At 38.9% G+C, this 25,605-nt stretch overlaps 1 protein-coding gene across 7 annotated transcripts in view; it reads left to right on the forward strand.

Moving 5' to 3' along the window:
• pbx3b (pre-B-cell leukemia homeobox 3b) overlaps positions 1 to 18,520 on the forward strand; it is a 79,785-nt gene extending 61,265 nt beyond the window's left edge. For 2 of the 7 annotated variants that reach the window (XM_086076209.1, XM_086076210.1), the window contains exons 3-11: positions 1,630 to 1,871; positions 3,823 to 4,013; positions 6,035 to 6,170; positions 6,916 to 6,945; positions 11,970 to 12,135; positions 13,142 to 13,219; positions 13,664 to 13,776; positions 15,191 to 15,280; positions 16,913 to 18,520. In XM_086076209.1, coding sequence (XP_085932335.1) covers positions 1,630 to 1,871; positions 3,823 to 4,013; positions 6,035 to 6,170; positions 6,916 to 6,945; positions 11,970 to 12,135; positions 13,142 to 13,219; positions 13,664 to 13,776; positions 15,191 to 15,280; positions 16,913 to 17,005 — 1,139 coding nt within the window. In that variant the 3' untranslated portion in view covers positions 17,006 to 18,520. The remainder of the gene's footprint in view (positions 1 to 1,629; positions 1,872 to 3,822; positions 4,014 to 6,034; positions 6,171 to 6,915; positions 6,946 to 11,969; positions 12,136 to 13,141; positions 13,220 to 13,663; positions 13,777 to 15,190; positions 15,281 to 16,912) is intronic. The other 5 variants (XM_086076211.1, XM_086076212.1, XM_086076213.1 and 2 more) reach the window with 3 other exon arrangements.
• The last annotated feature ends 7,085 nt before the right edge of the window (positions 18,521 to 25,605 follow it).

Genomic DNA, 25,605 nt, shown 5'->3' on the forward strand with positions numbered 1-25,605 from the left:
ATATAATTTTATCTAAAGACCTAAAAGTTTGTTTTTGTATCTTGCTGTTTTCTTGAAATTTACGGAAATTTAAACGTATTTTCTTATATTGACGAAACAGAAAAGGACTACTAGCGTAGCATTAGCGTGCATAGCATTAGCAAGGATGAAGCTACAAGCGTAACATTAGCAATCTTAGCATTAGCGAGGACATAGCTAAAAGCAGCTAGTACACACGAAGCAGATGGATTTATAATGGGACAAAACAACATCCTTGGTTCTCCCATTGGCCAGGGTACAACATGCGACATCCTTTTCTATTTTTTTTCCTTTTCCTGGTGCTTAAGTTATTTACAGTAAGTTATTCGTGGGGTTGGTACGCTGTGTCAACGGCCAATGTAGGCTTCAACCACTCAATATGTTTGAATGAGATAAGTGAATATGTAAAATAATATTAATATTTCGAGGTTTTCAGGAAAAGTACAATAAGTTAGCCATTCAAGTTTATTCGGGACTAGATCGTTGACATAAAATCTGAATCTCCAGTGCTGATAATGGCCCTTTGTCCAGGCCCTAAAAAGTATATATAATATAAATTTAAAATATAAATATTTATATAACTTGTAAATTGGTACTGCGGGAAATCCTTAACAGAATCAAAAAATCTATCAAAGTGAATCTTGTGTCACATTGTTTTTGGACATCTGAATCGGTACACAGTCCTAATATTGACTCATTGTGTTGTTTTAATTTTATATTATAAAGCCTGGCATCAAAGCTGCACAGCCAGTGTGTGCAGGTGTGCATGCATGCTATCTACTGGGTGATTACAACCTACTGACAGACCGGTGAGACAGAGAACAGCAGGGTCTGATTGCATGAGCAGAATTAATGAACGAACACTTCACATAAAATTTATTGGGCTCTCATTGTCCTACAAAAAAAACAACAAAAAACAATGCTGAAAAATCAGTGCTGCACTTTCAATCTTAATAGCAAACAAAGAAAAACTAGAAAAAAACAAGCAGGTATATTGCCAAGTTCCTGACATCCACTGTGTCAAAAATGAGACACAGGAGTTATAGTTTTCTGTTTAGGATCTCTTCACAAAGTAGGAGTGCCACTTCACAATTGAGCATTTGTCAGTTTATGGATGTTGCTGTCATGTCAACCTCACCGTACACAGTGTGCACTGCTGTGTGTAAATAAAAGAACAGGCTTAGACATGGGCGACAGCAACACACTGCATTCTCAGAAAGCGCTGACTACATACCTGCGGGGTAAACACTGGGGCAGACTATGTAGACGTTATACTTTTAATTGTTCTCAACAGCTAAGTCAGCTTTAATCAGCTTCAAATGCAAATGTACTGTACATACATGTGCAGTATGTATCTATGTGTACAGTGGTTGTAACTGCTTTTCCAGCTTGGGCTACTTCTGTCACAACATTATAGGAACAAGAACACCCCAATATCATTGCAGCTGTAATTTGTCATGCAAAACAAGCCTTTCCCATATTTTGGTTGCTTTGTTCAGCTACTCCTAAAGGGCACCTCTCAGTAGGGTACCTAAAGAAGTGTCTGTTATATGTATGTCACTGCATCGCTTCATCCGAGTCCCTCTCTCTCTTGTCTGTGTGCTGCTGCAGGGCTCAGCATCCGGGGCGCCCAGGAGGAGGACCCGCCAGACCCCCAGCTCATGCGTTTAGACAACATGCTGCTGGCAGAGGGCGTGGCGGGACCAGAAAAGGGCGGCGGATCGGCAGCCGCCGCAGCTGCAGCCGCTGCCTCGGGCGGGGCAGCTGACAATTCTATTGAACATTCTGACTACAGAGCCAAGCTCACTCAGATCAGACAGATCTACCACACGGAGCTGGAGAAATATGAACAGGTAAGCATGGTCTCTATTGTCTGGAGGTTAAGATCTCCCTGGCATCAAGATGATAATAATTGCTGTTTTATATATATATATATATATATATATATAAAGGAAATGTTATTCTATTTTCTAAATATTAGATACAATGAAAACAGAAGAAGCCCCAGAATTGAACCTGGTGGAACACCATATGTTCCGTTACACATGTGAATTCATATTGCATATATTTGTTCGACCACTTCCATTTTTTTCCTCTTAATTAGTATTAAGGGATTACAATAATAAATAAATCACACGACGTACCATCACAACATCCACAAGTCTACTACTGAGCGCACCAAATTCCCTGTAGTACAGATAGGCCAAGCAATGTAGCATGATCACCTGCAGCCAATGATGGCCAAGCGAGGCGTATCCACACGAATCATTTGAGTCGGGTGTGTTTCTTGACCTCTGTCGAACCCCTGAGACTGACTCACCGAACACCTGGAGTTCGATCGAACCCAGGTTAAGAACCACTGCACTAGCACCAGTGCCTCAAAGCAGGAAGACTCCCAGGTGTTAGACGGTAGTGATGGGCTAATGAAGCTTCATTCAGCACTTCTGATACTTTTTGACTCCTTGAAGTACTCTTCATTTAAAGATGCAATTGAAATGTAATCAATTTCCATTGCACAATCATTTATCTTCAAACCAGGAGCAGAAGAGTAAAAAGATAAATCAAATAAAAATAATACATTTTAAAAAGTGCTTCATGAAGCTTCATTTTCTCGAGAAATTTGAAGAGAGCAAAACGAAAAGGACCAGAAAGATTTGCAGCGATCGACTCAATGAACTGAACTGTTTTGGTCAGAAAAAGGTTTCAGTCAGGGTAGTCTTTCTGTGCATATATTTATGTATTTATTTTGTTATTTATGTTGCTAATAATGTTAACCATACCAGTTTGGAAGTAAACATGGACCAGGGCAACAAACACATGCACTGAAGTGTGATCAAACTAATAGTTTTGCATTCCTTTGTCCGCAAATGCACCAAATTGTTCTCCAGTTCTGTCACGACGCCACACCAAGACATGGCGCCATATTGATTTTAGCGATGTAAAAGTGCTGTTCCCTGGGTAATTAACAATTAGTAATTAAACAGATTGATATTATCGGAAATGACTGCCAGTTTAATTTTCTTGAGGAAAAAAAAAAGAGGAGTTGATAGTAATATATAGGCCATCTGGACACTATAGGTCCTTAAATGCATTCTAATGTTAATTAGCAAGTAATAGGCTGAGAGCAGCATTTTCAAGAAACAGAAAATGAATGACTGTATATGTAACTGTAAGTGAACTTTGTCTGGTAAAAGTATGATTATCTCAGCTGGTGCTTTGATCCTTCCATTAAACACAGAAACATTACGGTAAAAAAATAAAAATAAATAGAAGAAGATGTAGCAGTAATGCTTCATCTAGCCAGAGAGGTAAATTAGACTTAATTTACTCTCAGTGAGTGGAGGTGGGTTTACAGGGGCATGCACCACTTTGCCTGGAGTGAATGCATCTTTCTTAGGGGTCTTTCCAGGTTTTAATTATCTAAATGTAAATACTTAACGAATTTTACTCAGAGTAATGAGCTAAAGTGTGCACTGCATAAATGGGTTATTCTAATTAATCATGTATGAATTACTGATTTAACGGAAAGCTGTTTAAATTCACTCTGCATTAGGCCAAAGCCAAATTGCAAATTGGCATTTATATTCATACATGACTTCACCTAATATGTCAAAGTAATATATAAACACTGTACTCACTTGAAGCTTTTAACAAGAAGAGCTTTTCATCTAATGAACTCATTTCCTATATGAAAAATGTGTAGAATTGTGGAGGAGCGATCAAAGGGCTTTTTGGAGTTCTAAAGAGCTCACGAGTGTGACATTTACAAAACTGACTGGCTTCCTTTGTGTTTCACCTCAACAGGCGTGTAACGAATTCACTACCCATGTGATGAACCTGCTGCGGGAACAGTCTCGTACGCGGCCCATCTCGCCCAAAGAGATCGAGCGCATGGTGGGAATTATCCACCGGAAGTTCAGCTCCATCCAAATGCAACTCAAACAGAGCACCTGCGAGGCTGTCATGATCCTGCGCTCCAGATTCCTCGATGCCAGGTCAGTGCATGTTATTCAAGTTTCACTTTGACGAATATACCCAAACCTTTGTGCAACAGTTCTTACATTTACCGTAAAATCCTGTGAGTAACACACACACACGCCAAAATCACAATTAAAGTAACAGTGTGTAGAATTTTTTGATTTTTCAATGTTTATTCATTTTAAAAACCCACTATTAATTTTCAATAGCATGCAAAAAATATGTTCCATCACATCAACGTACATTATTTTTTTTTTTATATAATCGTAGGTCTAGTATTTCGCTGCCATCTTTCTGCTACGGATACCCGACAGAGACAAACTTAGCAAACGTCGTAGTAAAATTCAAGCGCTTCAAACTTAGTTTGTTGCATGCTATTAGATGGTAACAAAAAAAATACACATTGTCACTTAAAGATCTTTCAAGGTATTTTTAAAATCAAGTTTTCAAAAATCTTGTTCTTGTGCTGTATACTCTTAGTCATTTTATTTAGCTATTTTTTTTATACTTTGCTTTTAAACGTTTTTAATGCTGTTTGTAAGTGCTTTTAAACGATGGATTTTAAATTACAGGATGTGAAGCATAATGTGTTCTGGTGTGTACAAAATGCACTTGAAATCAGCGATTCCAGTTGATTTATTTATTTATTTTTAGCACTAGTACTAGGTTCGGTACCTACCTAGGTATTGGTAAACATCCAAACCATGGGTAGGGAACCCTGATCCTCGAGAGCTGCTGTCCCTCCTGTTTTCCATGTCTCCTTCCTCCAACACAGCCTGATAACTGTTCATCAAATCAGCTGTGTTGGTGGAGGGAGACATGGAAGACAGGCAGGACAGTGGCTCTCGAGGACCTTACCCCTGGTCTAAATGTGAAAATTAATTTTCAAGCCCCAAGTATAATACCATACCTAGTACATACATACATACATAGTTTTTTTTTCTCACAAAAAAATAGTAGGAAATCCTACAAAAAAAATAGAACTATTATTACTTTCTGAGCTACTGTCCAGGGAACAAATAAATAAAACATTTTTTTTGGGGGGGGGACTATTCAAATACTTACCTCCAAAATTGTATTAATAGTTCAGTTTGATTATCTAGCAATCTACAAAATTGGTGTCACATACAGTACACACATACCCAAAACTTCACCTTGATTGAGTTAATGCATTGTAGGTTTTTGAATTTTCCAAAAATAAATCTACTATTTTCCTGCCTTCCTTTTATTCAAAGTCATTCTTTGTACTTTCTGGTCAAAACAGTCTGTTATAGCATAGATGCATGATTTTAATAATATTTTGCATGCAGATTTTTCCAGACAATGACTGTATCCCCTCCCACCTGAGAACAAAGTGCATTGAGGGTTAGGTCATGTGTAAAGCAAATGTTGAGCATGGAATTGTGCAATTTTGCGAGGCTCGACACAAGTTTAGACCAAACAAGCCGAGCGGAAGCACATTTGCTGCCCACTGCTTGCGCTGGGCGCAGTAAACACGGCAACAAATAAGCAAATGCTCAAGAATGTGATAAGTAGTGCCCTTGGGAGGGAAGCGGACCCAGATCTAGTTAGAGTTTGCTTGTTTCTGCTGGAGATCCCTGGGGCTGTGGCACTTAAGGAACAATGCTCAACTGTGCATGCCGTGATTTCTATAATGCACCGAGATGCACTCCGACTGGGCTTTGCGCTCCATCACGAAGCCCACCCAACCACTGCGCTAAACTCTGCACATTACACGCTTGGACTGGAAATTGGAGACCAACAGACCAAATTAAACATTGTATGTGTTTTGTGCCTGTGCGCGCATTTGTTTGCGTGGCTGCTTGTCAGTGTGTTGGTCGTAACGCGGTCTCTGTCTTGACGGGACAGGACACAGTACAGTATCCTGCTCCTCAGGGCCCTTAGAGCCCATTCCTCATCATTTTCACCATTTATGTGCGAGATTGATTGTGCAATTTGTGTGATCCAAATGGATGAGTTAATGCTGGTCGCACTAATAGGCTCGCCCGGCCTTTCTCTCGTTTTGCTCCCCACTCAGGCGGAAAAGGAGAAACTTCAGCAAGCAGGCGACGGAAATTTTGAACGAGTACTTCTACTCGCACCTCAGCAACCCTTACCCGAGCGAGGAGGCCAAAGAGGAGCTGGCCAAGAAGTGCAGTATCACAGTTTCCCAGGTGGGTAGCGCGCATCCAACATTAGCTGGTGGGGAAGCGGGGAAGCCTAGAGGGACCCTTACCGTGGGTTACACCAGCAAGACACAGCGTCCTCAGCTAACCTTGACATTGTGACTGCCTAATGATGCTTCAGTCAAGGCAGCCTGAGCAGGGCCACAGGGAGGGGAGGACCATCATCTTGGCCTCAATCAAAGCACTATGCTGTCCTTCCTTAACTGGCCCGACGCCTTCTCCCCTGCCATCCACCTGCCCCTCGACACTCATTCCCATCCACTACATGTCCTCTCTTTCCTGCCTGTCACTCACTTAGGTCATAAACTGGGAAGAAAAATACGATTCTCGCTGTTAAATTAAACACTGTAATATGATATTTTAAGACTGCTATCTTTTTTCAAGTTTACAAAATGTGACTTCAAGGCTTGATAGCTTTGCCTCCTTTTTGGGTGTAAACCAGAAGGCAATATCTCTCACACCTAACCCCCCCACCCCCACCCACATCTAAATTATTATTGTGCACACTCCCCTGATATTTTCCTGCTGACTACCATCTCGACGCTTAACACAAACAGGCTATATTGTTCTATGCTCGTCCTCATGAGGCACAATATCAGAGAGACATGAATCTATAACGTAACGATTCATCTGCAGTGTTTTGTTATGTGTGGGGAGGGGAGTGTTAAGGGGTATATTGAGTGTAGTCATGAAGAGTCAGATACTGTAAAAGCCCATTCTTTTTTGCCTTCAGGGGGTGGGAAGCACCATCACAGTATCTCAGGTATGTCATAACTTCTCCTGATCCACTGTTTTCATTTCTTTGTTACCTCTTTTGTTTATGTTTGTAATAGCCACTTCACTGCACAGACCCCCTCCCTCTCACACAACTAGATCATTGCTAATGTTATTATTAATTCAAAGAAGAAGATTGAATATAATTGACATTTTTAAAATAGTGCAATTCACATCCCACCTTTAAATTGCACACTTCCATTGACTATTTTGGTCAGCTCATATTTTACAAGCACACTAATTTTCCTCATCATATTTTGTGTGTACAGACTACAGTGTGTGTCACATGCTATTTTGCATTTACCATTGTTTGTTTGTTGTTTGGCATCAACAGGATGTGTGGTGTTCTGAATATCCACCTTTTGTTCTCTTACACAATCACGCTACAACACTTAAAGAAATGGCCACCAGTGGAACTTAGGTTTCTTTTCCGAGGCCGCTGTGCCCGTCCCCATGAGAACAAATCAGTCCTTGCAAGAATTAGAGTGCCTTTAAAAATTCACTTGAACTCATCGCAGGCCCCATTAGTGGCGCACTCCTCGACAAACAGAGGCCACAGCAGACATTACTATTGACTTATTCTTAATGCTTTAGCTCATTTTAAGTGAGTAGCCAAATGCGAGGCTCACCCTAATGCCTCGTGCACCCTAAGTGTGTTATCCCTCACAGTGCCACAGCCTTACACGCTCACAATCCAATCGCCGTGGCTACTCCGTAGGCTTAGTTAAGTCATTTATCAAAATCCTGATTTCTTTTTGCGGGCTTTGTTGATTATTCAAACAGTTCATCAAGCAAAAACCATCCATCGTGAGCGGTATGCCAATATCAGTCGGAAGCTTTGCTCAATACATCAGTGCTGACGAAACAACCTGCGTTGTTGTTCGTAAGGTTGCCATTTAAATTGTTTCATGTTTTCTTTGCCGCAATGCATATTTAATTTAGGAGGATATTTTATATAATCTGAAAATTAACAATAATTTCCTTTTTTCTCTCTCTCCTGAGCCACACCCCAGTGCATTAGATGATTACATTTAGAGCAGTGGTTCTTAACCTTGTTACTGAACCCCACCAGGTTGCTATACACATTCACCGAACCCTTCTTTACTGAATAATTGAATGCGATTTTTTTCAAATTCAAGACAAAGGTATAGGGTTCAGTAGTGCTGGACAAGAATTGCTCAACTTGGCATGCAAGCTATGCAGTTAGGATGCTAACTCCCATCACTTAACTCCATATTTATAGAGCACTTTAAAACAACCACAGCTGTTTTCTTCACTCATTCACTCACATCCATTTTCACTTAAGCAACCCCCTTTGCTGTATTACTAGATTTTGACTGATTTTGCAAGGCCCACAGAATATTGTGTTCTATTGTCATAAAAACATGGATTTTGTTCAGACTGATTTTGTTAGTTTGTTGTTGCATTAGAATATAGCTACGTTTCATCAATATTCACATTCCTGGTGAAAACATTGACAAAAAGAGCTTGTTGCAACATGGTCCTGGCTGATCTTTTATACTCTTCTGCCACCTGCTGGCCGTTTTTTGTAATAATGACGATTGATTTAAGCCACCTCTTCATGTCAGAAGCTGCATCAAATCATTCTGTATCCTCTTGAATAAAAAAATAAACAAAAAAAACATTAAAAAACGTGTAAATACATTGGGGGGGGGGGAAATGAAGGACAAAGTATCAAAAAAAAGTGTTGACATGTTTTTGGGTTTGAATGAGTTAAGATGGAACCCAGGGGCAGAAGATATAGCAGAGGGCCCAGATTTGAATCGTGTGAAACACTATGCCTTCCGTGAATACATGCAAATTCATATTGCACATATTTGTCCGACCACTTTCTTTTTTGGCTCGCCTTAGTTAGTATGAAGGGATTACAATAATAAATAAATCACACAATTGCCACAAGTGGACTACTGAGCGAACCGAAGTCCCCGATAGGCCAAGCAATGTAGTGTGATCACCTGCAGCCAATGATGGCTAAGTAGAGTGTATCATCACAAATCATTTGAGTCGGGTGTGTGTCTTGACCTCCACCGAACCCCTGAGACTGACTCACCGAACCCCTGGGGTTCAATCCATCCCAGGTTAAGAACCACTGATTTAGAGAAACAAAGATTTGTGCTTAGTTATTTATGGATCACAGATAACTGATGGAAAAATGTTCCATTTGTATTGAAAATTCACGGTTGTCCAAACTGTAGTCACAGACTGATCATGTGCTTTCATTGATGAGTGAGGATTATTGATTCAATTAGAGTATAACAGCTTCTCAGCCTCTCAAAATGTGGAGCAACTCTATTGTGTTCTTGCAAACAGTCCACAAGCTCATTACACGATCGCTGGCTTCAAGGCTGCTGATGTCAGGTATTCTCCTGTTAACACCCCGGCTCTGCCCTTACTTAGCAGTCGACTGGATGCGTGGCCTTCTCCAAGATGGAAGCGAATTAGTTCTATAGATTAGGTTGTGATCCACACCTTGCATTGCTCGATAGTAGGCTGACCCGGAGAACCTCTAAAGCCGGTGTTCAATGGGCAGGAGAAGAAAATATGTGACATTTAAGGGTTTGCCTCACAATGTGCCTCTTCAGGTTCAAATATAGTGGTGGACTCATATTATAGGTTATCACAAACACAGAAATTGATTGAACCTGAACTGTAAACACTTAATATTCGCTGGCAAACAGATTAACATGTTCACTAAATTATGCATATCAAAGAAAAGTTTCAGTGAGATAAGAATGATCATTTTAGTAAAATATGTGATTTCCAATTTCTGGGTTGTAGATTACATCATTGCAATCCACTCTAAGCGGGTTAAGTAAAAAGGATGATAGCCAGGGCTTTCATTGCTTCCAATTAAACCTTGCTTGTTAGTTTAACCTCTAGGTAAAGCCATCAAACAATTGATGTCAAGGAAACCCTGCTGCCGACAGTGGGTCTCGCCTGAATGGTCATTAATTTTAATTGCTTAGATATTAAAGATTTAGAGCGCAGAGACGTGCAGGATAGAAATGATCTGTTGTCCTGCAAATCCAGTCACTTTTTATGCCACAACATTGGCTGGCTGCTGCGGATATTAAAATTTAAGCACATGGGTGGAAATTAAATAAAGCGTCATTAGGGGCAGCTGCTCTTTGGCTGGTCCAGCGGTGGGCTGCAAGGCCAGCGAGATGGAATGGGTGCAGCGGCAGCACGGCAATGAGACACTCTAATTTATAGAACTATTAAAAGCATGCATCATCTCATCATTATTCTGCTCTTATCACAGAGCTAGCATCAACACAGAAGATTCATACAACTTTTCAGGGTCTCGCTAATGTTTCACATTTTATATGTTGAAATTTGCATTTCAAACTACTCTGCTTACACAACTCATCCTTGTCCAATTCTGTAGACTTCCATTTCTACAGAATGATCTTCTTTTTTTTTTTTGCATATCATTTTAACACTGGCGGGTGTTAAAAGTAGACTTAGAGCATTTTATGCGCACTATTTACTACAAGTAGTTGCTTTTATGTTACTGAAATATTTACCTATAGACATGTAATTTTAAAATAATTTCATGGCTAACTAATGTTACTATTCCCTGGCTGTAATATACCCTAGTAAAGGGGGTCAAATATGAACTTGTGTGCCAGTTTTGTATTTAATACAGGAAGATGCTAGAGCAGTAGCCCCAGTTCACTAACACTTGCAGAGATTTATAGAAGTAAAGTGTTGCAAAGTGATACTTATCTGTCTCCTACTTTGTTTCATAATTGTTGATAACTATTAGGGATGGGGAAAATATCAATACCAAATATCCGGCCGATGCTGGCTTTATTTTTAGGTATCGGTATAGGGATGAGCAAGTACTGATACCAGGTAGTGGGCTAATAACAGACCTTATTTCAAGGTATCGGTACTTGTGGTCTTAGGGCCATTTTACGATCAGAAACTAGAAATTGGAAGAATAAAGAATTGCCATTAATTGGAAAATGCTATGTTTGGATATATTAAAATAAAAAATAAAAAAGTATCAAAAGTACTAATAGAATCACTACTTGGTATCGGTGGCTACTCAAAAGAACATCCCTAGTATCGGGTACTCGTGCAGTTTGCCAATATCAGTTACTGACATATATGGCAAAGACAATCTGAAATTGAGTATAGTCCTCCTTGGCAGTTTGACATTTTGGCAAATCATCATCTGCTTCTCAAAGAATGTTTTTGTTTGCAAAGTTTTGTCTTAATGTTAAAATAAAATTTATATATCAAAAGTAATTCGTATCAGTTCGTATCAGTTCAAAAACGGAATACTTGTACTGGTATCAGACTGAAAAAAAGAATGGCATTGAATTACCCTAATAATTACTATCAATTTCTGCATTAAAACATTAACGTGATCGCTGCCTTCACATAGATTGATATAATTAGTAATTATTGATAACTTAAAATTGAAAAAAATATATATGTATATATATATATATATATATATATATACTGTACATGTCATAAGTGTGCATCAAACTGGAAGCCCATGCAAGTTTAAAGAAAGTCGATTATTTGTAGTGGTGGGAAATCTAATGTACTATAACTTTTAAATTTCAAAAGACAAACATAGGTAACCACTAACCATATGCATTTGTTGTTGCATTGCATTTTTTCCCCCATCACTCACTCGTCTGTGCATCTCACTGAAGGAAGGGGTGTATCCTTAACAGCCAACCACGCAAAAAACGGACATGTCGAAAGCAGCAGGGGGCCCTCGTGTTTGGGTTTTATCAGGAGACAGAACTGAGAGCATGTCAGGCTCCCATCCATGAGAAGACACAAGTGGCTCCTTATTATGGCTTAATTAGCTCGTGTGCCCAGTGGACATTGCTGCAGGGGCTGGGAATTGGGTACTTGATGGACCCAAACATGACATCTTGAAACAGTCACACTGCACAGTGCACGCTGCTGTGGCTGCTTGACGTCTGACTCCTCTGCTCCTCCCCTCTGTGCTCTTCCACGCAGGTATCCAACTGGTTCGGCAACAAACGCATCCGCTACAAGAAAAATATTGGCAAGTTTCAGGAGGAGGCCAACCTGTATGCCGCCAAGACTGCTGTAAACGCGGCGCACGCCGTAGCCGCTGCAGTGCAGAACAGCCAGGCCAACTCCCCTACTACACCTAACTCTGGTAGGCACTCCTGCATAATGAAGGAGAGAGATAAAAAAAAAAAGTAGACCTACCCTACACCTCAGGCCTTAACCTGCCGCCTCCCCCACTCCCCCACTCCTCCCCTCCCCCCTCCCTCATGCACCATTCACCCAGGCAAGAGTGACAGGCTCAGCTCCCAGCTTGGGGATCACAGTGTCTTCCGTCTATAAGACACTTGGTGCCAAGCAAACTCATGCATAAAGGGAGCGTTCCTGACTTGTGAACCGAGAATACATGTATTTTTGGAAAAGAACAAAAAAACATATCTGAATATTGCCATGGGATTTGTTTTCTCTTGACTTTTCTGTCAACCTGCTGTCATTTGAAATGTAATGGTATGTAGACACATGGAATGGGGCATTTTATAAGCGTAAACATAGCAGCTAGAAGCATTGTGATTTTGCTTATTTTATCAGTATTTGCATTTTATTTAAATTGGAGTAAAAAAAAAATCTTTACAATATGTTTTTGCCGCTCCCACTGGTCTAAACACCGCAATACTGTATTATGTTTGAGGAATACGAATTACGCAGTAAACTCCAACCGGTTTTATCCATCTCAGTGGGCGGCCGTTTTGTGACATCACAGTTGCTCAGGGTCCAGGTAACGACCAATCACGGCTCACCTTCAGAAAAGAGGAGAGCTGTGATTGGTCGTTATCTGAGTCCTGAGCAACTTTGATGTCATTTTCCCTACAACAGCCAGTGACAAAATGGCAGCCACCTGAGATCGATAAAAACAGGTACATTTTTCTACTTAACATATATTCCACAAATTCAATATGAATCAGAATACTCTATTAGACTAGTGAGGCTGCATAGAAAATATTATTCTAAAGAAATTTTTTGGGGTTGACTTCCCCTTCCATACCAAAAAGCCCGTTTAAGTGCGATGAATAAAATGTAGAATGTGATCGGTTTGGACTGGGATGAACTGCACCGGGATTTGGTAAGCTTATGAAGTGGTCCCTTTTTCTTGCACCCAGGATTCCAGATGAAAGATGAGGAGTTTCAGCTGGATTCTGCAGAGAGCAAAAACACTCTTTTAACCAACATGTTTACTGGTACTGGTCTTTTCATAAGCTTCTTATTGTTCTTGTCATTTACCATGTGATACCTTCCGCCAGTGTTCGATTGGGAGTAGATGATGTGGAGCAATTGGGAGCTTAAGCGACCAACCACATGTAGAGCCCCTTGTGTCGTGTGATTCTCACTTCATTTGTGCCCATCATGTTGGTCCAAATATAAAGCCTTCTTCAGTCCTCCTGCATATCGTCCCCATTCGTTTGTTTATTTGCTTCTTTTGATTTTGTCCTTCACTCTGGTAGTTGCTTGCTTTGTAGGCATTTTCTCTAGTATATTTGTATGTGTCTCTTTGAGTTGGGTCCCATTTATTCAGACTGACAGACTGTGCTGTGCGAGTGTGGTGCGTGTCTACTTGTGCGTGAATGTGCAGTCCTATTGTAGCCCGTTCATGTTATTCAGCTACTTACATTTTCCCTCTCTAGGTTCTTCAGGTTCTTTTAACCTCCCAAACTCTGGGGACATGTACTTGAGCATGCAGAGTCTGAATGGGGATTCTTACCAAGGGGCACAAGTCGGAGCCAATGTACAGTCACAGGTAGGATTAACAATCAGGGACAGTTCCTCACTGCCGGTGCAGAGAGCTGTCCTTGTCTTGCCTGTGTACTGAGCCATCCTCAGTGCAGTCTGAAGCACGTTAAAGCAAACATACAAAAACACATCTTGTGAGTGAAGTCCAGAGTTGCTCAGTCAGGCTCTCTGACGACAGAGTCTCTACTGATGATATCATTTTTGGATTGAAGATTTGGCTGACAAACTATAATAGCCTACCACAATACATTTACGATTCCAGAGTGAACATTTGGTGAATGCATTTGGCTTTGACTTGACCTCTTGGGTTGGTATTGGGTTTTTGGTAACGTGTTCTCCGTTTGTTACTGTCCTCTACCCTCTTTTGTCTCATTGTGTTATTGCTTGTTGTTGCCGTCTGCCATTTTGTAAGGTTAATGCGCAGTGGTCACAACTGTGCACTTACAACCACAATCTATAATATATTTATCGCTATACAATTTGGAGTATATACAGGGTTTCTGCAGGTCATTAAAAGCATTACAATTCATAAATAGATTTAGCTAAATCAAGGCCCTAAATACCTTTAAAAAAGCATTAAAGATGATGTCGAGGCATTACAAATTTAAATACAGTTGATGTAGAAACTTTGTTGTGCATGTTCTTTTTACGTACAACGCTCGGCAAAGGAGTCTCTATAACAAAATTTAGCAATAATAAATGTGATTAAAAAAATAGGTGTATTTATAGGGACTGGTTACTACTTGTAATTTACAGTGAACAAAATGGCCTGGAGTCCACCAGTTGCTTCATCTTCCAAATACCAATTGCTCTGAATTTGAAAAGAAAAATGTACAGTTTCTGTCACCAACATCCAACATGAAACACAAATGCCACCTATTGGCAGAAAATTCTACATAATTCCGTTTTAACTGTGTAATGTAATAACGTGTGATTAATTTGTGATTAATCGTAAGTTAACTATGAAAATCATGTGATTAATTATTATTAAAGACTGGCAGCCCTACGTATGTATGTATGTGTGTATATGCAGTATGACGTGGGCATGACATTTGTTTTAAGTTGCATTAAAAACGGCATTAAAAGCATTATATTAGATTTGCTGATTTCTAGAGAAACCCTAATATAAATAAAGTATAAATATAAATAACGGTACATGCTCAAATAAAGCAGTTGTAGTGTTGCAGATTTTGTTACTTGTGCTCTTTGTGAGTTCTCAAATGTAAATGAATTACAGTAATCAAGCTAGTAATCTTGTAGCTTTATTATCAGGTCTGGTCTGGTTAGCACGCTTTCTGTCTTTAGAGTTGTGATGCTGTTTCACCCAAGTTAGTGTCTGTTCCTGAGCATGTGTACAGTCAATGTTGTCAAGCTGCCACACACCAAGTTAAACAACTTGTCCACCTTGTCTGTTCCTTCAGGTGGATACCCTGCGCCATGTTATCAGTCAGACGGCAGGATACAGTGATGCTCTTGGCCGGAACACCATGTACAGTCCACACAGTTTAAATGTGAGTGCAGGGTCCAAAACTGTGTCCTACTTTCAATAGGATATACAAAAATAAATTAAAAACACACACATATGCATAGTGATGCCTTCAGATACAAGTTTAATTTGTTCTGTGAGCATACACAATACTCAAAGCCCTTGTATCTCCAATTAACTGCCCCTGATTATATTGACATTAATTTAAAGGCCATTAATCTATTCCCCCCCAAACAAAGAATCATTCTTAAATAAAGGTAAATAACACAATAAAAGTACAATAGCAATATTGTAAAAAAAAAAAAAAAAAAAAAAAAACATACTAATGTAATTAAATAGAATGTAAGTAATTCAACAAAGTGTGCATCATAATTTAATGCTGCAATTTAATTCATTGCACTGCTCCTTCTGGTGTGCAATCCTTGGTCACCAGAAGGCAGTATAATACAGTCATGCAGACAGAAACGAAGAAGAATAGCAGTTTTTCTTCTACTACTATTACTGTAAGTATATTACTCAATAAGATACTGTAATATTAGTCATTTTTCTTAGCAGATAAAGAATAAATGCCTGTGAGTATTGTTGTATTATCTGTCTGCATGTTTTGCTTCGCCCATTGCTGCAAGAGTTTTAAGACAATCAATGCTATTTGTTAGCATGTTGATGGTGTTTTTCTAATATATGTTAACATTAAGCTAGCGGGCCATTCTTAAAGCAGTGTTGTTTAAAATACACAACTTGACATTCTCTTATATACACAAGACGTATTTGAGTCATAATATGTGTGGAAAATAGTTGACAGTCTCTATGCGAGAAAATGCGATCGTATGTACCGGCAGCTTCCGGTGTCATTTTGTCTCTGCTGAAGCCTTATTACTTTAAGCTTTTCCGACATGTCAGCCCCCAGCTAGATCAAGTGTTTTTCACTTTCTCACAAGGTTTCTCACTTCCACGTGCGCTCTAGACCTGTGCCTAGTGGCTCACTGGAGCTTTGCACAATCCTGACAAAAATAGCAACGGGCACTACTGAGTCATCCTCACCTTCTCCCCCCAAAAAATAAATGAAATACAAATGAAAAAAAAAAGAGAATCAAGAGTCACACACAAAATAATAATGTTTTTTGGGGTTAAGTCATTGTTGCACTGCATCTGTTTTCATCCAGAAAGTGCTTTGTAGACATATTAGCATAGACTAACCTTTAGCGTTGTTGATGGTGACGTCGACGGATCCAGTAAAGGCTAGGTCATGCCTGGAGCGAGGCAAAGTCAGGCTGGCTAAGACTGGCTCTCTTGGCGAGGCCCTGCCTTGTCACTTCCACTCAGCTCTCCCCACCTCAGCCAGGCCGAGCCCTCCCTCCTCCTGACTGGCAGGAGAATATGTAGCGACAAGCTGCCGGACGCTGCTGAACTCTGCTTAGACACTGATTTGAGGCATCTCTCCTATTGGTTGAGAAGCAACGCAAATTTGCCCATGTATGTTTACATCTAATACCGCTCTGTTACAGACAATAATTCGAATGGCCTAAAATTACAAATTGCCATTTAAGGGCTCATAGTATGTTATGAGTAGTGTGACAATTTTGGGATTAAAACTGTCCTGTAATCTTATTGCAAAGAATGTGATAGTCATCTCAACCTTCTCCTGTTTGTGTCTCAGACTAACGGGGGGTGGCAAGATGCAACAACTCCATCTTCAGTAATATCTGCGACAGAAGGACCCGGCAGTGTGCACTCGGATACCTCCAATTGATCCACTCTCAATGCATTTAAGCCTCAAGATGGGCAAGGACTCTTAACTGGCTGCACAACTGCAGAGGACCTCCAAAACCGCCTCATGCCACATTTTTATTGTATTTTTTGTGTGCATTTGTAATGTCCCAACGACTACATGCCACATGTAAGGATGAACATTTTTTTATCATGAAGAGTCAACTTTTTCATGATTGTCTCAGTGTTTTCTTTGTAAATCAGATGTTTGTTGAAGGGTAAGCGCACATAATGCATGTGCAAATATCAAACAGCCCTCTGGCATTCGTCCAATTTTCATTTTGTCTTCTGTATTGAAAATACAGGATGGGTATTTACATGACATTTAAAATGTCAAATGTATTACTCCCCCCTCCCCCCTCTCTATTTTGAAAATACTTTTTTCTTTGCGTTTGTTCTAATAAATGGATTAAAGCAGCTGTTAATGTGACTGTAACAATGCTACTGTTGACAGCTCAATGGCAGCTTTGTGGTTACTTCCGAGAATTAATTTACATTACAGCTGCGTCCATGAGTGCAAGCCAATGTTTATTCATAGTCCGGAACATAAAGAAGTGTAATTGATTGCGTTACCACAACATGACACCATCCCATATTTTATCATGTGATGATGTGTGTATGTATGTATGTATGTATGTATGAGGTATGTACATATGTAAACATTTTGTACTGCTTGTGGAAGTCATTGAATCCCCCACCGTTGATCATAACGCGCAAGGCCCGTGACACAAAACTTGTACAAAACATAACCTAAAAGTACATAAACTTCCCAACAATCAACACACAGCTTTATTGCCTCATTACAACTCATACCAACAAATTCCACCATTCATGTAGCTTAGAGTGCTCACATACTACCTCTAAACATCATCACCATGTTTTTTGCCCTACATATTTTTTTATTCTTTTACTTGTTTTGATAACATCTTGCAACACTGTAAACTTCCTCATTCTCTATGTAATGTAATGTATATTTTAATCTTTTAATAAAACTCTGTTGCTATATTGCAGCTTAAAATGACAAAAAAACAAAAAGTGGATCTGATACAATTAATACCATGAAAAATAGCAGAGCGAGTGCATTGTTGGTCTGTGGCTTTTATGAAAGGGGTGCGATAAAATTGCGATGAATTAACAGTACAACTGTTGTAAATACTAAAAAAAAACATTTTGAATGTTGCTCATCTTATTACTAAAGCATACCCCAAAAAATGAAGAAAAAAAATCACTATTAAGACTGTAATGCATAGAAGTTTCAGTATTCAGAACTGTATATTTCCAGCTCTGTTCAACAGGGTTCAAACTTCTTTTCTCTTTTTTCTATTGTATGTGATTCTGAAACTGAAAAGTCATGACAAATGATTTGTGGCAGTGATTCAAATGTAATAATCATGTTTAGTGTTGCTTTCTAACCGGACGACACCCTGGACTGAAAAGTCTTCCTTGTGGTAGTTGTGTAATTTAAAACATAAATAAAACTTTTGCTTTGATGACAGAATGTATTTTTTTGTTTGTTTTATTGTGTGTATTGACTCATTCGACACATTAACTGTCTGGTGGTTTGTAACGCAGGCATACCTGAGGTCTCGGGAAGCAATCCAAAGTACAGGATAGAAGTTGAGCATGTAACTTGATTTGCGGTCAATAATGGAGCTAACATTGGAGTGAAGTCTAGTTATGGTCGCTGTAGAGTTAATGGATCATTGGGTACCAATTTCACATGGAAACTGGCATCCATTTATTCTCATTTTCTCTAGTTCACTCGCGATTGTGCTCAGCTCAATCCACTTGGATACTTTCGTCATCAATTTTGCTATCAATAGATTTCACACTGGCACCTTCAAATATTTTCTTTGGTCTTAGCCCAATTGTAGATGGGCAGGAAAGAGACAAGTGAGATGTAACAGCTTGAGTCTAATTTAAGTGCAATGTACAGACAGCTTCCCAAGAGAGCATATTTGTCCATTCAACCGGTGCAGAACTTCGTTGAACACCTTTCTGTGAAAATCATTTCTTTGCGGTAGGTCCGTGGCTTACGACGTTACGTGACTACGATGCAACCTCCGCATATTAATAAAGAGCTGTGTGAACATATGACATTTGTGTCATAATTAAGAACACACACAACTCACTTAATAATAATAATAATAATAATTATTATTATTATAATAATAATAATTACTATTATTATTATTATTAATAATAATAATAATAATGAGAATATTTTTTATTCATAAACCAATACATTAAAAAGTAGCAAACAATTGGAAACAATAAAAACACAAAAAATATATATTTTTAAAAACTATCATAAAACTCGAAGATGATATGCCTTTCTGAAAAGTCATTTCTTAAATCTTGGCACTTAATCCCTTTCCTGTGCACAAGCCAACCATTGGAGTAAAGGTAAGGACTTGCATTTTTGTTTTTCAGTCAATGTTTTGTGATTTAGTCTATTCTTAGTCAATTTCTTTGTTGACCCTTGCTTTATGCTAAGGGGGAAAGTCATGCCGGAGGTGAGAACTATTGATAACATTTGATTTATTAAAAAAAAAAAAACTTGACATTTTTGTATTTGTATCGCAGTTTGCTAACGTTCCTCTTTTGTCTTTCTGTCAAGCACTAAACTGGTAAGCACAAGCTAAATACTGATTTCTAATAACACAGTGCATATGCATGTTCATACAGCAGAATAGAATATGAAATAGAATATGAAAGCATTTGGAGTTTAAGGTCCATTACTGCTCTTCTCTGCCATTTGCATTACAACCCATTAGCTCAATATACTTTTACAAATAGATATATTTACTTCCTCAACTTCAAGTATTAGATTTTAAGCATTGTACTCAGCAAAATTAGCCCGAGGACCATTTCAATAAAGACAATACGTTTTCTGAGATTATACCTATTAGAGAATTCTCATAAGTTCATTAAAGATGACAATATAAGTAAGTAAAATGCACTAGGAAAAGCATGCCTCATTAAATATGGAAATGTAGAATTACATTAGCAATACGCACCAAGCAAGTGTCGATTAAATTAGAGAAATATATCATTTACTGTATAGTAGAGTCTTTATTAAATTAGATCAAATCTGTAGTTTTCATAATTTGATGTATTGCTCATTGTGCATTGTTCACAGACCCGTGTTACAATGGATTACACTAGAGTGGATGTGAATATTGAAATGCAAAACATATAATTGCATCATATTACTGTTGCAGTTGTGAGGGAGTTCAAATAGATGTGGGTATATGAGCATAAGCATACAGTACGTATAAAAACCACAATATAATCATGTGCTTGTCTCAGGACACCATTACTTCGATGTTACGAAAGTAGCTGTTTCACTCATTTATAATTTCTGAGTAGTGTGGTCACTGTTTTCAAATAGCTTTTGGGTCGTGAAGCTACTTTCTTGATCACATAGTACTGCAGTATCCACATAAACTACATTTCCTGCACTGTATATGTGTTAGTATTTACTGTGCGTATCCACGTTGTCCAGCTTAAATTAAAATTAATTTAGGTTTGTCCAAAAGATAATATGAAAATCCACCCTACGAATTTGGACAGAGCTTGTGTGTGCGTTGGTGGTAATTTTGATCATATATTAATATTAAGTCAATATCAATATTTGATCGATATTGGCGTGATGAGATCGATACAGTAGTTTTAGTTTTGCTCTTGTATGCACTGCTGCGGTTTCGTCAAACAGGCGACAACCAGGATGGCGGACTCGTCTTAACGGCAAGCAGGCACAATTTCCTCCCTCTACCCTTCTTGTGTTGTGCTGTCTGCCATGAGTTCACGCTCACAATGCCACAAACAATGCACAATTTTACTGTACCAAGCATCAGTGAAAATACCAAAGCCTAGTCTAATCCGCCTCTGTGCAGATTCAGCCCGTGCCTCACACTCCTGTAGACATGCACTGGGCATGAAAATAGTAGCCCATTGAGCTAATACATAGCACAATTATAAGATTGCAAAAATGTTGTTTAACTTTTAAAGAGGCTTACTACATTTTCCAAGATTAACTTTGATCAAAAAGTGCAAACAATTCACAAGTTTGTTTTATGATCAGGTGGGAGGTGCCATTATGTGGGTGAGTGGTAAAATACATCAATGTTAGTTAACCTATATAGGACAAAGACATTTACTTGTTTATGATATTGAATTTAAACTATGCATATGGGTGCATTCAGGGGTTTGGAACATCATGAAGAAAAAAAAATGACAATACCATTTTCTTGAACCTTGATCCTGCGTTATAATTCAGAATGGCATACCTCAGTATTTTGATAATACAAATATATTGTATGAATAGCCATCCACAATATCGTTTTTTTAATGAATTTTGGCAAATTGGGTTTTCACAGAAATGGATTCAAATCTGTACTCTAACAATAATTACTGATTTGGGTATTCCGTAGAAACAAGAAGATAATGTGTACAAGATGTTCCCTGCTCCATCGAGTGCAGTGTTGTTATAGACTTGCTAAGTGTAATAAGAAGTCATTAGACTAGTGCATGATGCAGTTTGCTCACAGTCCCTGGCTACGTATTTATATTTCATATTTTGTGTTTCGCACTGTATTAACAGCTGTGCCTTGTTTTTGCCATCTGCAGACAATTTACAGTACAGAGATTTGTAATAATACCGTCTTTTCTTCTTGCAACTCTCTCAATAGACAGCGCACTGCAGATTCTTGACAGGTGCACAGACATTTGCTCGTGAGACAGGGCGAGGAGGATTATTACTGCATTATTTAGTTTTCCTGAAATAAACACACACATCGCCTGCCTAGAATGATGTGTGACTATAAAGTCAGCATTGTGCTGTGCATGCGGCGGCCAATTATGATTTACGCCGGCCACCGAGACCCACGGTGCTTTTTTCCCCCTCCAACAAGAGCCACTTAGTAGCGAGGCTTTTCCGTCCGTACCCTCTCATTTGCTCTGTATCTTCCCCTTTTATGACCTTTTTACATTCACCTTGGCTTGTTCTCCCACTTGCTATCACCACAGTGGCTCAGGTTGCACTCCACAGTCTAGTTTCAGTATAATAACTTGACACTTCACATTGCATTAGTCTTAGTCCTGACAACAAGGTTATGTGACCTATAGTGTCAGAGAGCATACACCATACTTGCTTGGAGAAGCTATTTATCAAGACAGCTTTGGGCCACCTATGATTCACAGCAGAACAAATACAGATCAGTCCTATGGAGGACATATAGTATTAGTCCAAAAGCACCTTCATAATGTTTTGACTCGTCTTAAACAAGCCACCCAGAGGGATCATTAATTTACATTAGAAATTTAATGTGCAGTATTTACATGATGTGCATTCTAGACTTGTCCGTATCAAAACCCTGATTGGTAATTGAAAGAATGTCAATAACAACATAATTCAACAGTGGGAGAAGACTTCTTCCGGACTTCACATGTACATTGCATGCAGACTGTCCTTTGCTTCATAATGTGTTGAAATGATATAGTTTTCATTTGAATTTCTTGTCACTTATGGAGGGGGGGGGGGGGACTTTCTCTACTTTTCTCTCTCACAACAGCAATACACAAAGTACAAAAACAATAACAGAAAATAAAAATTCAGATTCTAAAACTTATATGGCACATTAATTAGCACCTGGAAAACACATGTGTGCATTAGTTGATAGGGATTGATTAAGAATTGGTCGTCACAGTGGAACATTTGGTTGGCCTGTCTGCCTCATAGTCAGAGGCTTGTTCAGACCTTTGTCTACAGCGATTGCATTGGATTCATCCTACAGAAAAAAAACAAAAAAAACATGTATACTAGGTGAACTGATAGCCATAGGCGTGAAGTTTTTTTTTTCTTTTTGTGTCTATGTGTGCCCAGTGATTGACTGGTGACCAATTCAAAGTGGTGACCAAAGCCAGTTGGATTTGACTGCAGTTTGCAGAAACAGCAGAAAATGGATGGATGGATGGATGGATGGATGGATGGATGGATGGATGGATGGATGGATGGATGGATGGATGGATGGATGGATGGATAGATGGATGGACAGGACAGAACAACTATAGGAGAATTGCAATATTATGATATGCTTCCCTTTTCACTGTGGTGCATAAGAAACAAACACAGTGAATTGAAAAACAAATGTAACCCTGACAACACAGGATTTGTTTTTCTTTCTTGTGCACTCGTATTAATTATATAGCAGACATGTAAGTGTTCTAAATTGAACCAATATCACATAATACAAATATTATACATACAATAAAATGTTGTGTTCTTCCAAACCACATTACAATGGCGGGTAGAAGTAAAGTTAAACAGCAGATTAGGTAAATAAATAAATAATTCTTATTTGACAAAATTCTAATGTCACATATTTATCCATCCATTTAAAAAGCCCTTGAAATGGTAAAATCAGATTTTTTTTTACATCCACTTGATAGAAAATGCAATCACGCACGTCGCACACACACAGCACACTATTTTCCTTTTACAGTTAATACATGAAAAAAAATCTCGTGAGTTAAAGTAACATAAAAATACTCAATGTCAGTATTGTATAGTAATGTAGTACACTTTATTAATTTCACATATTTCTGTGGAGTGGGGTTGTACACTCAGAATAAACCATTTGTATCCACTTTTGGAAGAGATCTGATGATATCCAATGATGCATATCCGAATTGAACCTTATGATGTACATTTTAATGAAATCAATTTGAATGTTTGGTTTTGCAGAACTTACATCCAATTGTTTTTTTGTCATAATATTTAAGAGGGGAATGGCTGCTAACTGTTAAACTACAAATACAAAAATACAGATATACTGCTCTTACATTCACCCAAATCATCTGCAATATGGCCCTTTTCTCCATATTAATCTGTTCCACAGAAAGAAAATGTATGGGCACTGTGCACTGTGTTGCACTGCTCTCTTTCATTTTCTAACATGCGAGCAAACCTCTGTCACTGTTTCACAATTGCAGCCTTAGTGAAGGTGTTTATCTTATTCATGTCTCTCTCCCCTTCCCTGGGGTTTAGTGGCCCCTGTCTGCTTCCTGGTGCTGTCTGGGAGTCCAAGTCTTTGCGGCACCAGGATCATTTTCCCCTCTGTAGCTGTTGTCACTAGCATGGACCCAGTTAATTCATCTTGCTAATGGCAGGTGGGTCAGAGGGGTGCTGTAATTGTGATTTCCACGTCCTTCTTTCTATTTTTTTTGTTGTTGCAGCTCCTTGATCTAATTTAAAAAAAATATTTAGTCATTGGCTTAGTCAGTAGATGGACATTTAAATGCCCATATTTCCTCATCTTGAAAAAAACAAACAAATCCTCCAGTATAAATATAATGGGATGTATGCTATTGATAGAGCTAACAGGTATTTTCAAGAGTAAGAGTTACCAGAATGAAGTGAGCTCTCGGAGCAGTGAGAGTCGCTGGGGCATGAATCTCCAGAGAGCGCTAGATGTGGAATGAGCCCGGGCTGATTTGAGTCAGGAGGAAGGTCGTCACCACACAAATGAAAAACATGAGAAGTGGTTCAAGGTCTAATCAAGTCCTCAGACTGCACTCACTGGGAGCAATTAAGTTCCTCCCCCTCGCTCAACATAGGTAACCAGATCCTCCTATTGACATTCTCAATAAAAGGTCATTTATTGTACATGGACAAAATGATCAGGCTCCATTGCCTCACAACCTCATAACAAAATATAACTTGGCAATAAAGTGGTATCCGAGGGATTGCGTTGGAGCTGGAATGTCATTTACAAAATTGACAATGACATGATTTAAAAAAGAAAAAAGAAAAAAAAGATTAGCAATCATTCAAGAGATGGCTTATGCAATAAATGTGTTGTGCACTGTATTTGTCATGTATCCGCAATCAACACGCACAGCTCTTCACTGCATGAATATCAAGACCTTGGCAGAGAGTCCTCCCAAACCGCTGGAATTCATTACTATCATTGCTTGTCTGACACTAATGAAGTCCTGCTACTTTCTGCAGTCTTGTCTCTCCAACCACAATATTATAATAAGGCATCCAAGAGCTGTGTAACCATCTTGCTGCTCCTTTGGACAAAGACTCAAAGGTGTATTTGGTTTTCATGTGCCGAGCCTAAACAGATGTTGAATACTTCCAAGATGAAATTTTCTCATTGTGTCTCTTTCTGTTTTGTTTTTTTAACATTTTAGATACATCAATACCAGGGATGCACCAAAATGAAAATTTTTGTCCGAAACCAAAAACAGAAAATGAGAAATGTATGACCGAAAACAGAAACGCCGGAAAAAATGATGCAATTTTTTTACTATCATTGCATTTATTATAATTTAATTAAAATTTTAATATTATTAGGAAATATTTATTTGGCACTGGCATTTGACCAAAGCACAATATAAATTGGAATGCGTCCACACCACAGACATGTTGGCGAATGATACATCAAACACTAAACGCAGGGTGAGCATTTTCTGGCGGTGCGATTGCACTTTATAGTCAATGTACAGTAGTTCACACTGGCGGGCACGGATGCGTGCGGTGCGGATTACGCGTTGGGGCGGGACATGGTGCGG

Source organism: Leptonotus elevatus, chromosome 5 (assembly GCF_054856555.1).
Source record: "Leptonotus elevatus isolate MCC_2025b chromosome 5, RoL_Lele_1.0, whole genome shotgun sequence".
NCBI classification, from domain to species: domain Eukaryota; kingdom Metazoa; phylum Chordata; class Actinopteri; order Syngnathiformes; family Syngnathidae; genus Leptonotus; species Leptonotus elevatus.